Genomic DNA, 15595 nt, shown 5'->3' with positions numbered 1-15595 from the left:
TCAGACCCTTGGTCCATCAAAGTCAGTATTGTCTTCTCAGACTGGCAGCAGCTCTCCAGGGTCTCAAGCTGAGGTTTTTCACACCTCTTTGCCTGGACCCTTTTATTTGGAGATGCCAGGGATTGAACCTGGGACCTTCTGCTTCCCAAGCAGATGCTCTACCACTGAGCCACCATCCCTCCCCTTGTTGTGGGGGAGGAAGGTAAAGGAGATTGTGAGCCGCTCTGAGATTTGGAGTGGAGGGTGGGATATAAATCCAATATCATCATCATCGTCATCATCATCATCATCATCATCATCATCATCATCACACGGAGTTTGAGGGAGAGTGAATTCTTAGTACTTGTGAAAACTCTACACCCCACCAGCGGAACACTTGTCAGTGGCTGAGAACCCCTGCCCTAGAAGACACCTGACATTCCTTGCCACAGCTCTGCAGTTCAGGAGAAGATTCATAGCAGGAGGCCAGCTTTCTGTCAAAGAAGCTTGTCTGATGTTGCTGCTGATTTCACTGCTCTTGAGAGAACAGCCTTTGATTAATGGGTGGCAGCTGTGCTGGAACACCTCAGTGGACGATGCTAAATGGGTTTTCCAGGGGGATCTTGGCCTGTGGCCCAGGGGAACAAATTTAATGGCATTCCTCTTAGAGAGTTTTGCTGCTCTTTACATGGTTGTGTTGATGCTGCTCAGGCTTACTGCTGGTCAACAGTGGCCCTGAATCGCCCTGACCTGGATAGCCCAGGCAAGCCCAGTCTTGTCAGATCTCGGAAGCTAAGCAGAGTAAACCCTGGCAAGTACTTGGATGGGAGACCTCCTTGGAATACCAGAGCGGGAGGCAGGGTTTATTCAGCCACCTCCTTGAATATCCTCCAGGTAGAAAGCCAAGGATCAACCCCTCAAGATGCTTGCTTCTATTTATGCCCACAGCGCGTTTCTGGATACAGCTGCTCGGATGAGCGTTTTGTAACCGTTTTTATGTAACCCTGCGTGGACCTCCTTCTTCCACATTTCAGCCTATAACCTCAGTCGTGGGCGTCTGTTCCTGGGTGGTTGTTGTTGTTGTTTAGCCCCGTTAGCTTGAAAGGTTATCCCCGGTCAAAGCAGAAGTGTTTTTCCCATGCCCGCGCTCAGCGATCTTTGCCTTCTGTATTAAAGGGCAGTCTGTGCAATAAGGATGTTGTTGACTCTTGAAAAGCGTTTTCTCTAAACGCTTGAGTTAGCGCTGCCTCTTGGAAAGGGAGTGTGCAGCCCTACCTGCCAGTTCCAGAGTGGATCACTCAGGTGCCACCCCAAGCTTAGGGCATCTATGAGTGAAGCCACAATGAACATTGTCAAAGTTAGAACTGATAAAAGGAAGTACTTCTTCACCCAAAGGGTGATTCACACATGGAATTCACTGCCACAGGAGGTGGTGGCAGCTACAAGCATAGACAGCTTCAAGAGGGGATTGGATAAGTATATGGAGCAGAGGTCCATCATTGGCTAACAGCCACAGGGTATTGTTGGAACTCTCTGTCTGGGGCAGTGATACTCTGTATTCTTAGTGCTTGGGGGGCACAGTGGGAGGGCTTCTAGCCCCACTGGTGGACCTCCTGATGGCACTTGGGGTTTTTTGGCCACTGTGACAGAGTGTTGGACTGGATGCGGCACTGGCCTGATCCAGCATGGCTTCTCTTATGTTCTTAAAGTGTTTTGAATTCTTTTTTGCTGCCATGAATATATACATTCTTGCCCTGGTATGAGCTGCAAGTTTTCAAGTAGTGGGAGCTGATTGGCTAGTGTCTGTGCTACCATTGACCTTGATTACCACCATGAATTGTATTTTTGGTAAGCTGAAAGGACAGTGTATATATGAAGCTGCTCTCTATGGAGTGAGACCATTGGTCTGTTCGGTTTTAGCGTTCCCTGCTCCAAATGGCAGGGTTTTGGACAGAGAAAGGTCTTTTCCAACACCTGTTCTCTGAGATCATTTAGCTGGAGATGCCAAGGAATAAACTTTGGGACCTTCTTCATGGTCTCTTCCTTTCCTCCCTCTTTCAGTTTTCTTTATCACTGTCCGGTTCTGCTTGTCGTCTCTTTGGGGTCAGGGACCCGTCTCCTGCTGCTTATGAAACTCTGAAACTGAAATTCGGAGAAGTCTGCTCCCTCCCTCCACTTACCCAGAGAGTGCATCAGTCTTGTCCGTGGCATGAGCCATTCACCGTCTGTCTTCCTTTGTAAGTGTCTGAGCAGGAGGTGGGCTCAGTGACTGACACAATAATAGCTTGAATTGGTGCACCCCGCATTATTTATTTGGGTCACATCATGGAGCACTCGTGATACCTTTTATTCAGTCAGTCAGTCAGTCAGTCAGTTTATTGCGGCTCTAGGCCAATCAACAACAACAACACAACTCATCAATGGTATTAAATGGTATAGCTGGGACAGTTAAATGCTGGAAATGACCTGTCCCCCCTTCTGTTAAGCTTGTGAAAATCAAAAGGGTCTGTTAAAATGGCCTCTTTCAGTATTGGCTTTTGTAGCCGTAACTGGGTGCTTCTTCCACATCAGAAAGGGCTTCCATGTAAACATCCATTTTAATGTGTTTGCTTAAAATATTTAGACTCAAATTTATTTCTGAGCAAACCTAGATGACTAATAAGGCTAAAACTGGCCCAGCTGCACCATAAAACAGCCAAATAATATGAGAAACAAAGCACTGGGAAAAATACAGATAAATAAAGACTCTGGCTAAGGGTGTGTGTTGCCTTTGTGATGGCTTGATAAAGAAGGGAACTGCTGCACCACCATACATTGCCAGAGGTGGTATACCGCATTGCAGCTACCTGTTTAGCACAGTCAGGTGACTTGAGGAAAATGGCTGTTTCAGAAGATTATGATGATCAGGGGTCGTTTTGTAGAAAAATAGGTGGTGGAGCTCATCCAGGGATTGTTATGCAGCTGCACCTACTATTCAATGGACAATGGAGGTGGAACTCTCAGAAAAGTTCAGGAGCTGTGCTCCTGTGAGCTCCAACTGAGTCCGAAGCCTGATGATGATGATGATGAAGAGGAAGAGAGAAAGAGATTGGATTTATATCCTGCCCTCTTCACTACCTGCCCTCTTCACTACCCTCTTCACGACCTCTTCACAGCTTACAATCTCCTTTCCCTTCCCCTCCCCACAACAGACACTCTGTGAGGTAGGGAGGGCTGAGAGCCCTGACAGAAACTGCTCTTGAGAGAACAGCCTCTTGACAAGAGTTAAGACTGAATCAAGGTCACTCCAGCAGTTGCATATGACGGAGTGGGGAATCAAACTCTCTTTGCCCAGATAAGAGTCCATGCACTTCCCCAGTACACCGAACTGGCGCAGATAGATTCTGTGGCTTCATATCTCTTGCCCCAAACTCCGTCCTCTAAATCACTGCCCCCAATCTGTAGGAACATCTGAAGCCAGAGGGGCCCGGCTGGAACTACAAGTCCTGCTTGTATTGCATGAGTGTTGCCAATTCTGAATTAGGAAATTCCTGGAGATTTGGGGGTGGAGCCTTTGAGGGGTGAAGGGAAGTACCTCAGCGGGGTATAACATTGAGGCCACCTTCATGGGCCCATGAAGCTGACTTATACTGAATGAGGGCGTCCATCAAGGTCAGTGTGGTCTACTCAGACTGGCAGCTGCTCTCCAGGGTCTCAGGTGGAGCTCTTTCATATCACCTATTGCCTGGTCTTTTCAACTGGAGATGCCGGGGGTTGAACCTGGGGCTTTCTGCATTCTAAGCAGAGCCTCTGCCACAGAGCCATGGCCCCTCCCAAAGCAGCCATATCCTCCAGGGTAGCTGGAGATCAACTGTAATTCTAGGGGATCCCCAGGCCCCAGAGGCTGACAAAACTAAACAAAGACAAATGGACCACAGTATGAGGTTAACGACAAAAAACCTACCATGTAACAGGTAAGGCGATGAGTTCCTGTGAATACAATATTTTTGCTTCTTATTCAATTGAATGTTTAATTGAATGAAGTTAAATTGAGACCATGAACTGTATTATTGTCTTCTGTGATTAAAATTGGTAAAGGCAAAACTCGATAGCTCAGCACTGGAGCTGATGCATATAATATATAGCAAATATAAACCCCTCAGTATGACATGACAAGAACCAACAACACTATTAATAGCCGACAGATGTTGGGAACAATAGCAATAATGGTCGATTGTATGAGAAGCAAAAATATTGTATTTGCAGGAATGTATCGCCCTACCCATCCAGAGGCTGGCAACCCTAATTTTTAGTGGATGTGTCACACTGGAGAGAGGAAATGAAGTCTGAATGCACACGAAAGCTTATACCTTGGGTAAAACTTTGTTGGTCTTAAAGGTGCCACTGGACTCTGTTCTGTCAGAGAGAGGAAGTAATTCTTCTTGACTTAATGGTCAACAACAGGCCCGCCCTGCATTTTTACTTCTACCAGGGCTTTTTTTGGTAGCAGGAACTCCTTTGCATATTAGGCTACCTCCCCTGATGTAGCCAGTCCTCCAAGAGCTTACAGGGCTCTTAGCACAGGGCCAACTGTAAGCTCTGGGAGGATTGGCTACATCGGGTGTGTGGCCTAATATGCAAAGGAGTTCCTGCTACAAAAAAAGCCTTGTGGCCCTTTAGACATACTTTTCTCATTCTAAATGAGGAAGACCTTGGCTGTGGTCTGATCCGTATGCGTGCCAGAGAGCTGTGGCTCATTCATATGCCTTTCCCTTCCAAATAACATAGTGCTTGAAGCCACATAGTTGTAGAAAAGATGTCTTGGCTGTGTATCACGCCACCAGGCCCATGTGCGGAGACGTGCTGGTCACGCCCCCTAGGCCTGCTTTGCTCTTAACTTCATTGCAGCTTCCTGGCCATCCTGAAGCGCTCTGAGCTGAAATGAGGTGTTTGGGGTTTCCATGTTTGTGTGGTTGCGGGCAGCTTTAGAATGATCCCAAGCCACAGCTGTTTCACTTCTCAGCCAAGAATTGTCAGCGGTGGGGTGAAGAGATTCCGTCCCATCTGCAGCCCATTAGCCAACCCCAAACTAGTTCTCTGCTTCTTAGAAGGATTCTCTCTCCCCCCCCCCCCCCGAGTCTCACCCTAGCTGGGTTGCATAGGACTAGAGATATATATGATTCTGGCTGAGGAAAGGAAACTCACCCTTGGGATTTTGCAGACAAAGCTGCTTTGCCTAATTAGCAGCCCAATTTAAAGAAGATCTCATGCAGGCACACAGTCCAGAATGTTGTTGTTGTTTTGGCCTTGTTATGCCAGCGTCGCATTTTAAATCAAGCCTTAACCATCTCTGAAGGACAGTGGAGTAAGCGAGGCAGATTTTATTTTTGATTTTGCTGCTCGAAAGAAATAGTGAATTGGGGTGCTCCCCCCAACCCCCCGAGGGCCTGCACAAGGGTGGAGAAGATTGCCCGTATTAGTGATCTGCTCATGGGAACCGCGGAACAAACGGCGATGCATTGATTCAAGACAGTCCTGGATTGCAGATACTTTCGTCAGCCCACCTCATTGCGGTTGTATTCTTACAATGCCCTTGTGAGCTGTATTATGCCAAGAGAGTAATTGGCCTGAGGTAATCCAGTGAGGTACATGTAGGGTTGCGAGGCTGGTGTTGGAAAATACCTGGAGACTTTGGAGGTGGAGCTGTGAGAGGGTGAGGGGAGGGGAGGGGCCTCAGCAGGGTACAAATCCACCCTTCAAAGCAGCCATTTTCTCCAGGGGAGCTGATCTCTGCCAGCTGGAGATCAGTTGTAAAAGTGGGAGAACTCCAGGCCCCACCTGGAGGCTGGCAACCCTAGGTACATTGTAGAATAGAGGTCTGAATCCAGATCTTCCCAGTTGACAACCTGACCCAGAGATCACCAACATGGTGGCCACCAAGTGATTTTAGGAAATGGGAGGAGCTGGTAGGGCTTTTGACAAGCAAGACCTCTGATGGATTACTGGTAAGCTAGGCAGATTTCCCCCCGATGTTATTTTGGCAGCAGCTGTCACCACAGCACAAGAATCTACCCTGTGCTGTTGAAGAAATTAAGCTGTGGCTATCGTTTTGGGGGTGGCTGTGCCTCCTGCAGCAGCCATGTTGCTGCTGTGCCCACCCTGCTATGTCAGAATGTGCAGGCTCAAAAAGATTGGGAATCCCTGCTGTAACCATTACACGCCACTGTATGTGAAGTCAGACCATTGGTCCGCTTCTGAGAATTGTCTGCTGTGACTGGCAGTGGCCGTCAAAGGTTTTGGTCAGACAAGACAAACTCCCTTTTCACTGGAGACACCAGGGCTGAACCAGAAGTCTTCTGGCCTTGCTAGTAGACCTCCTGATGGCACCTGGGTTTTTTGCCACTGTGGAGCATAGAGTGTCGGATTGGATAGGTCATTAGCCTGATCCAACATGGCTTCTGTCATGTTCTTATGATTGTTAAAGAGGACTGGTGAAGTGGGATTACTTTGTATGTGTTACTATGAGGTCCTTGAAAGGAAGACAAGGCTTTGAGAGCCAGCGTGGTGTAGTGGTTAGAGTGTTGGACCCAGGTTCAAATCCCCACACATGCCAAAAATACTCGCTGGGTAACCTTAGGCCAGTGGCTTTCTTCAGCCTGACCTACCTCACAAGACAGCTGAGAGGGTAAAATGGCGGAGAGGAGACCCATGTAAATCGCTTTTGACTCTCATTGGGGAGACATGTAGGGTATAAATATCTAAATAAGTACATTTTTAAATGTAAAAAAGCAGTACTTTAAATTGCTTCATTTACTGTTGGATTTTTCAATGTGTCCGAAAATTTATTAGCATAGAATTGTCCGTAGTGTGTCCTAGCTAAAGTAAAGCTTATGGAAATACTGCTGTAGGGAACTGGACATGGGGTTGTTCACTCACTGGGAATAAATGGGTAACCAGATGGGCTTTAACATGATTGCCTCTCACCTTCTTGATCTCTTGTCCTTTTGACAGTTTGCTGGCAGGTGGAATGGAGCAGCCATGAATGGTGATACCCTTTGCCAAGAGCCTCCCTCCCAGCTTCCAGACTGGAGGGAATTCTGTGAGCTTCATGCCCAGGCTGCCGCTGTGGACTTCGCCCAGAAATTCTGCCAGTTCCTGAAGGAGAACCCTCACTACGACACTCCCGGGGCAGAGACCTCTTTCTCTCATCATTTTGCTGCTAACTTCTTGGACATCTTCAGCCTGGAAGTCAACAGGGTCTTTGTATCAGATTCTCCCACCAAATACAACATTGTACCCTTTGTGGGGCTTCAGAACTGCCACATGCCCTACGGCCGGGATATCTTGCCGAGGAAAGATCAGACCTCTACAGAATCTCTGGACAGCATGGACAACCCCGTGCCCTCGAGCAGATATCTAAGCCAATCCCAGCAAGTTCAGATACGAAAGGTCTCCTCCTATGGCCAGTCCCGGAGCTCAGAGGACGTCTCTGTTCATACTACCTCTAAGCCTAAATTCAAGAAAGGTTTCTCCTTGAGGAACATGAGTTTGTGCGTGGTGGATGGAATGAAAGAGATGTGGCACAGAAGGTCTTCTCCAGAGCCTGGCACAGAAGCTACCCAAGGCAAGCGGTCCGACAGGGAACACTGTCCCTCTGGGAACAAGGAACACAGTGATTCCAGGGAAAAATGGACTCACAAGCTGCGGCTTACTAAAGGCCAGTCTTCCAAGGTGGACCTGGTGGACATTCAAAGAGAGGGGACCCTCCGCTACATGGTAGCTGATGATACGAACTGTGTGGGCAGCTCTCAGTGGCAGAAATGTCGCCTGTTGCTGCGGAAAGCTGTGAAGATGGAGGGGGAAAGGTTCCTTCTGGAGTTTTATGTTCCTCCTAAGGTAAGGATCACAGTTAAAAAATTCTTGTGGTGTGGTTCCCTGATGTTTCTTCCTACAGTGGACATGTTTTAAGTTGTAGCTGTTAACCAACCAGCAAATGGGCCTGTAAAAGGTAAAGGTAAACTGGTGTGCAAACACCAGTCATTTCCGACTCTGGGGTGATGTCGCATCACAACATTTTCAGCACAGACTTTTTTATGGGATGGTTTGTCATTGCCTTCCCCAGTCATCTACACTTTCCCCCCAGCAAGCTGGGTACTCATTTTACCAACCTCGGAAGGATGGAAGGCTGAATCAACCTTGAGCTGACTACCTGAACCCAACTTCCACTGGGATCAAACTCAGGTCGTGAGCAGAGGTTAGGACTGCAGTACTGCAGCTTTACCACTCTGTGCCATGGGGCTTCCATTTCATTTTTTAAATGGGCCTGTAAGGAACCCAAATAATCTTCAGCCATTTCTGCTAGAAGACAGTTTCAGAAATTGCTTTGCTTCTGCGGGCATTGTTCATTAAACCTGTGGGCTATACAGGAATGTGAATTGAGGGATTGTCCTTTCTGCTAAGTTTTGTGCTTGGTCCTCCTTGTAGGTACCGAGATGGCCAATTTTGGTATTCTGGGGGAGCCACTGCAATCTCCAAAAAGCTACATAAGCTATCCTTTTCAGAGATGATCAGGTGTCTTGTAGCAGTGAAGACTTTAGAGGTACAGCATTCATGTGCTGAGGCAAAGTTCCAGTGTAAACTGTCTTCTTGTCTCTTGGGAGACTTCTGAAAAAGAGCCCCACTGGATTAGACTGATGATTTATCTAGTCCAGCATCCTGTTACCAACAGTCACTAGCTAGAAGCTTCCTTCCCCCAAGAAACTCCCAAGCAGTGCCCGGAGGACCAAAGCATAAGAACATAAGAACATAAGAGAAGCCATGTTGGATCAGGCCAACGGCCCATCAAGTCCAACACTCTGTGTCACACAGTGGCAAAAAATTTTATATACACACATACACTGTGGCTAATAGCCACTGATGGACCTGTGCTCCATATTTTTATCTAAACCCTTCTTGAAGGTGGCTATACTTGTGGCCGCCACCACCTCCTGTGGCAGTGAATTCCACATGTTAATCACCCTTTGGGTGAAGAAGTACTTCCTTTTATCCGTTTTAACCTGTCTGCTCAGCAATTTCATCGAATGCCCACGAGTTCTTGTATTGTGAGAAAGGGAGAAAAGTACTTCTTTCTCTACTTTCTCCATCCCATGCATTATCTTGTAAACCTCTATCATGTCACCCCGCAGTCGACGTTTCTCCAAGCTAAAGAGTCCCAAGCGTTTCAACCTTTCTTCATAGGGAAAGTGCTCCAGCCCTTTAATCATTCTAGTTGCCCTTCTCTGGACTTTCTCCAATGCTATAATATCCTTTTTGAGGTGCAGCGACCAGAACTGCACACAGTACTCCAAATGAGACCGCACCATCAATTTATACAGGGGCATTATAATACTGGCTGATTTGTTTTCAATTCCCTTCCTAATAATTCCCAGCATGGCGTTGGCCTTTTTTATTGCAAACGCACACTGTCTTGACATTTTCAGTGAGTTATCTACCACGACCCCAAGATCTCTCTCTTGGTCAGTCTCTGCCAGTTCACACCCCATCAACTTGTATTTGTAGCTGGGATTCTTGGCCCCAATGTGCATTGCTTTGCACTTGGCCACATTGAACCGCATCTGCCACGTTGACGCCCACTCACCCAGCCTCAACAGATCCCTTTGGAGTTCCTCACAATCCTCTCTGGTTCTCACCACCCTGAACAATTTAGTGTCCTCCATTACTTCTCACAGCAGCTGGTACTGCTCCATGTAATTGTTGTGTTCAATAGCAGTTGACGAACATTACCCTCCATGTTTAATTCCTTTCATCCAGGGGTGGAATTCCACCAGGAGCTCCTTTGCATATTAGGCCACACACTCCTGATGTAACCAATCCTCCAAAAGCTTACAAGGCTCTTTTTTGTAAGCTCTTGGATGATTGGCTACATCACGGAGGTATGGCCTAATATGCAGAGGAGCTCCTGCTAGAATTCCACCCCTGCTTTCATCCCTTTTGAAAAGCAGAGGCTACTGTGTGGAGGTCTACCATTTGTCTGTCCTGAATCTACTGCCTATGCAACTTCATTGAGTTAACCTCCCAGTTGAAGAATTATGAAGAAAGAAAAAAAAAGTTCTTTCTCTTTATTGTCTCCACTTTAAAAATATTTGCTGTATCTTTTCATTCAGTTGTCTGGGTGGTTGTTGCTGTTTTTCTATAAAACCATGAGCCCATCTTCTTTAGTTAAATGAGACCAAATGTTTTCCTGTGCCACAGTTATGCTGAGGCAGAATTGCTCTGTGGGTGGCTTGCAGGTTACCCACAAGCCATGCATGATTTCAGCGTGAGCTCTGGAGGCTAATTATTGTTGCTATGATTACTGACTGGCCTAATTCCACAGCTAGAAGAGGTTCCTGCAACAGCTGCGGAGGTTGAGGTGGGAGGGAAATCAGCATAAAGGATCTTGCTCTGTCAGAAACTCCTCTGCAGTCTTCCTTTCAGCTTGCCATAAAGTTAATGGATTATATCAGAGGCAGTTTCCTCAGCTGCTCTGCTGGTGCGTGTCTCCTCCGGATGTCAGTGCTGTCAAAAATAGCGCAGGATGGATCTGAGCAGTCGTGAGTCTTATTAGGTTATTAAAGTTTGATTTTTCCCCCCCATGAGCCACGTGGGTGGCCCACATGCCGATCCTGGATTATTACTGAAGACGCCACTCAGAGGGAGTTGGTTATTCAATGGGTTACAGTACCATTTGATTTGTGGATGAAGGGTTGATTGGGGATTTACGATTAAGGGATTGTGGGTTGATTTCAGAGCTTGCTGCCTTTTTTTTTTCCTGTTTCCTCAACAGCTGAGAACCAATGTGGTGTTGTAGGCAGAGAGCTGGAGTGAGAAATACTGGGCTCAAATCCTTGGTTAAGGACATACGAAGAGCCCTGCTGGATCAGAGCACTGGTCAATCTAGTCCCGCGTCATGTCCCACAAAGTGACCAACCAGTTCCTTTGAAGGGCCAATAGCAGGTTATAGAGGCTGAGGCCTACCCCTGATATTGCCTCCTGGTTTACTGCCTCTGAACACAGAGGTGCCCCTCAGCCACCGTGGCTAGGAGCTACTGATAGACCTGTCCTCTATGAATCTGTCTAAGAGGTATTCCTTTTTGAATCTGTCTAAGAAGTATTCCCTTTTGTTTGTCTTGTGTATCAACTTCAGTTTGGTGTAGTAGTTAAGTGCATGGACTCTTAACTGGGAGAACTGGGTTTGATTCCCCGCTCTTCCACTTGCAGGTGTTGGAATGGTCTTGGGTCAGTCATGTCTCACAAAGTGACCAACCCATTCCTTCGGAGGGCCAATAGCAGGTTATAGAGACCGAGACCTGCCCCTGATATTGCCTTCTGGTTTACTGCTTCTGAACATTGAGGTTCCCTTCAGCCACCATGGCTAGGAGCTACTGATAGTCCTGTCCTCTGTGAATCTGTCTAATCCCCTTTTAAACCCATCCATGTCTGCGACAGTAGATTCCACATTTTAGTCAGCCACTGGGTCAAGAAGTATTCCCTTTTGTTTGTCCTGTACCTACTGCCCATCAAGTTCAGTTTGGTGCAGTGGTTAAGTGCGCGGACTCTTATCTGGGAGAACTGGGTTTGATTCCCCACTCCTCCACTTACAGCCGTTGGAATGGCCTTGGGTCAGCCATGGTTCTCACAGAGCTGTACTTGAAAAGGAAGCTTCTGTGAGAGCTCTCTCAGCTCCATGCACCTCAAAGGCAGTGTTCCCTCTAAGCTGAGTTAGCGTGAGCTAGCTCACAGATTTTTAGCCTCCAGCTCATGCATTTTTATCTTAGCTCAGGAAGGATGACCCCAGAGCACACTAATTTCTGCAGTAGCTCACAACTTTAATACAAGTAGCTCACAAAGTCGAAATTTTTGTTCACAAGACCCCACAGCTTAGAGGGAATATTACTCACAGGGTGTCTGTGTCAGGGAGGAAGATAAAGGAGATTGTAAATCGCTCTGAGATTCAGAGTGAAGGGCGGGGTACAAATCCAATATAATCTTCTTCACTAGGTCATTGGATGCCCTTGGGTTCTACTACTTTAGGAGAGAAGGAAAAATCCTCTCTGGCTGTGATCACACATACTAAATAATCCTCTACTGATGGTAATGAACAAGGAGGTACAACAGAGGGTTTGGAACAGCTCTGATCCTTTGGTCTTGACCAGGGGTGGCCAAACTTGCTTAATATAAGAGCCACGTAGAATAAATGTGAGATTTGAGAGCCGCAATACATGAATGCCAGATGTGGGAGGGGAAGGAAGGAAGGAAAATAGATGGGGAGGGAGAGGTAGAAAGAAAGCAACTTTAAATGCATTCTGTAAGCCATTGGCTGGCTTGGCATGGCAAAGTGATTTAGAGACAAATGCCTTCTCCGAGCCAGCAGTGGGGACTTTGAGAGCCACACAATATGTGTGAAAGAGTCATATGTTTGGCCACTGAGCCACAGTTTGGCCACCCCTGGTCTTGGCTCTCAGTGTCTCTCCAGCAGAGACAGGTCTTTTCCCATGATCCTTTAAACTGGAGATGCCTGAGACTGAGCTCACCACTTTATGAACATCAAATGTGCACCCTGCCACTAAATTGCAGCCCTCAGCTATGCAAAACTCAGACCTCCTAAGCTTTTCAGTTTCCCTCCTTTGTTTTATCCTTCTGTTTGTTTTAAAAGCCTGTCTATCAAAGCTAAGCAGTTCTCACTATCCAGATTGGTTTTTTTTTAAACCCTTTCCTGTCATTTTTTCCCTACACCTTTGTGTTTCTCCCCCTTAATCAATTGTGTCTCTGGGAAGTGATTCCTTGTGAGACACAGGCAGCTTATTAGTGCCTCTGTCCCTTGAAAGGTGGTTCATGGAGTGCATCCTCTCCCACCATTGTTCTCACCAATATATCAGAAAGCCCACTCCTTCCCACCCCTCTGTTTTCCTGGATGTCTATTCTGTGGTTTGAGAAAGGGGGTGCAGTATGCTTTCTTACATTGTGTACTTTGGGGTTGGCCTCATGGGGAAAGAGTTCCTTTTACAATCTGCCTGTGGATGTCTACCACAGGTCAAAAGAAGTTTGGCCAATTGACTGGTGGAATTCCACTCTATCTAATAACGACAGGGCTGGTCCCTCCCAGTGCCTGTCAGAGAGGCAGCGAATGAGGAAACCCACAGACAGTGCAGGGCTGTTATACATTGAGTGGGGGTGGGCGGGAGAGTCCCCATCTGTGCAGAAAAGTATGACTTTACAAATTAACCAAAAAGGGAGAAACCCCACCTTATCCCAAAAAATCAGCCTGGTGGTGAGGTGACTTCTTATGCTTCAGAAGCACATAACGTTGACTGCGAGATTTAAAAGGGTGGAAGATAGGTTGCCAACAGTGTTCTCTCTAAGCTGAGTTAGTGTGAGCTAGCTCACAATTTTTTAGCCTCCAGCTCACAAATTTTTGTCTCAGCTCAGGAAAAAATGGCCCCAGAGCAAACTAATTTATGCAGGAGCTCACAACTTTAATGTCAACAGCACACAAAGTAGAATTTCAGTTCACAAGACTCCACAGCTTTGAGGGAACGTTGGTTGCCAGGTCTGCATTAGGAAATCGCTGGAGATTTGGCAGGTGGAATCTGGGGAAGGACCTCACTGGAGTAGAATGCCATAGAGTCCACCTTCCAAAGCAGTCATTTTCTCCAGGTGAACTGACCTCTGTCTTCTGAAGATCCGTTGTGACCTCAGGAGATCTCCAGGTAGAAGGTGATGATATTGGATTTATATCCCGCCCTATACACTGAATCTCAGAGTTTCAGAGTGGTCACAATCTCCTTTACCTTCCCCCCCACCACCACAGACACCCTGTGAGGTAGGTGGAGCTGAGAGGACTCTCACAGAAGTTGCCCTTTCAAGGACAAGTCTGTGAGAGCTATGGCTGACCCAAGGCCATTCCAGCAGCTGCAAGTGGAGGAGTGGAGAATCAAACCTGGTTCTCCCAGATAAGAGTGCACACACTTAACCACTACACCAAACCTGGAGATTGGCAACCTTTGGGGAAGAATATGTGCATTGATGGGGGTTTTAGCTTTGCAAATTTCTGAGAGCTAATAGGAGGCTGGAGAGGGGGGATTTTGAGGCATCAGTAAGATTTACAAATCATCCAGTGACTAGCTGCGTGCCCCCTAACTTGACTGTCAAACAGCAGTTTTAAAGCACAGGCTTTTTGTTTAAAACAGCAGAAAGAAGAGGGGCTTTAATCTCACGAACCGCTAGCCCCTTCTGCTCCTCAAAAACAAATGGAACTGGCATAAAAACATTCTATTTTTGTCAGGGCTTTTTTTGTAGAAAAAGCCCAGCGGGAACTTATTTGCATATTAGACTCCCCCCCTGACATCATCATAATCTCATACAGGGCTTTTTGGTGGGAAAAGCCCAGCAGGAATTCATTTGCATATTAGGCCACACCCCTGCTGTCTAGCCAACTGGAACTGCATTCCTGCTAAAAAAAAAAAAAAAAAAGCCCTGATCTTTGTATTACTCATTTGGATGGGGTTGTGCATGCTATTTTTCTGGAGGATTGGACTTCAGGTGCCATGCCTGCTCTGCATCTCTGTAGACCTTTTCCGTCAGAAGTTTATCATCTCTTTACCTTTCTGGTATTTCCCCCTAGCTGATTGTGAATGCCAAAGTTTTGTTTTGTTTTTGTTTTTTAAAACAGACAATTTTAAAAGTCAAATGTTGTTTATCTGAATAAATGAGGTCTTCTTGTGCTCTCAGCATTTCGAGAAAGGGGAAGAAATTAACGTTGTCACTGGCAGCAGAATCTAACTGCACAAAGAACTGGGGGGGGGTGAAGGTGGGGGGGTGAATACATTTCATTAACATATCTCCCCCTGGGGTGCTACACTTTTAATTAAAAGACCTCGAAGTTAGCAGAGACCACGAGGGAAATCATCTCTGTCTCTCTCGGGTTTTTTTTTAATAATGGCAAAGGCTGGTGAGAGGCTCTCTTTTCTGCAAATTGCCTCAGCCAGTCCCTGAGAAAAATCTTATCCACTCTTGAGTCACTGTTTCCTTTCTTTGTATCTTTGACCCTCAGGCATCCAAAGCTAAGGTCAGCATTCCTCTCTCTGCCATTATCGAGGTTCGGACCACCATGCCTTTGGAGATGCCAGACAAAGACAACACTTTTGTGCTGAAGGTAAGGCAGTTTCGGTGGGCACGTAAAGGTGTCCTTGCTGGGTAAGAACAATGGCTGGATCCATACATTGCGGGGTATTGTACTGTTGTTCTGCTACCAGAAAGGTAGCAGAACAAATACAAAGGGATTTTCCTATGTGGAGAAGACAGTCCAATCACGAATGATTGTTGCGATATCCAGCCTTGTGTGGATGCCACCAACATGGTATAGTGGTTATAGTGTCATACTGGGATCTGGGAAACTCAAACGCCCACTCTTCCATGGAAGCTTGGGCCATTCTCTCTCTTGGTAGAATTGCCAGTTGGGAAATTTCTGAAGATTCAGGGAGGGTAGGGAGAAAACTCAGTGGGAATATGTTGCCACTCTAGGACTTCCATTTCTCCTGTACTCTATGCTATACCAAAGAGTCCATACTTAGAAGTGATTATTTCCTCCAGGGGAACT

General features: G+C 46.7%; 1 protein-coding gene across 1 annotated transcript in view; it reads left to right on the top strand.

Annotated features, from left to right (window-relative positions):
- Positions 1 to 15595, top strand: part of SH2B2 (SH2B adaptor protein 2) — a 59614-nt gene that overhangs the window by 24958 nt on the left and 19061 nt on the right. The window contains exons 2-3 of the mRNA XM_060259292.1: positions 6970 to 7854; positions 15050 to 15151. Coding sequence (XP_060115275.1) covers positions 6997 to 7854; positions 15050 to 15151 — 960 coding nt within the window. The 5' untranslated portion in view covers positions 6970 to 6996. The remainder of the gene's footprint in view (positions 1 to 6969; positions 7855 to 15049; positions 15152 to 15595) is intronic.

The sequence above is a fragment of the Heteronotia binoei genome, chromosome 18 (genome assembly GCF_032191835.1).
Source record: "Heteronotia binoei isolate CCM8104 ecotype False Entrance Well chromosome 18, APGP_CSIRO_Hbin_v1, whole genome shotgun sequence".
Lineage (NCBI taxonomy): Eukaryota > Metazoa > Chordata > Lepidosauria > Squamata > Gekkonidae > Heteronotia > Heteronotia binoei.
This window is presented reverse-complemented; position numbering and strand designations above follow the sequence as displayed.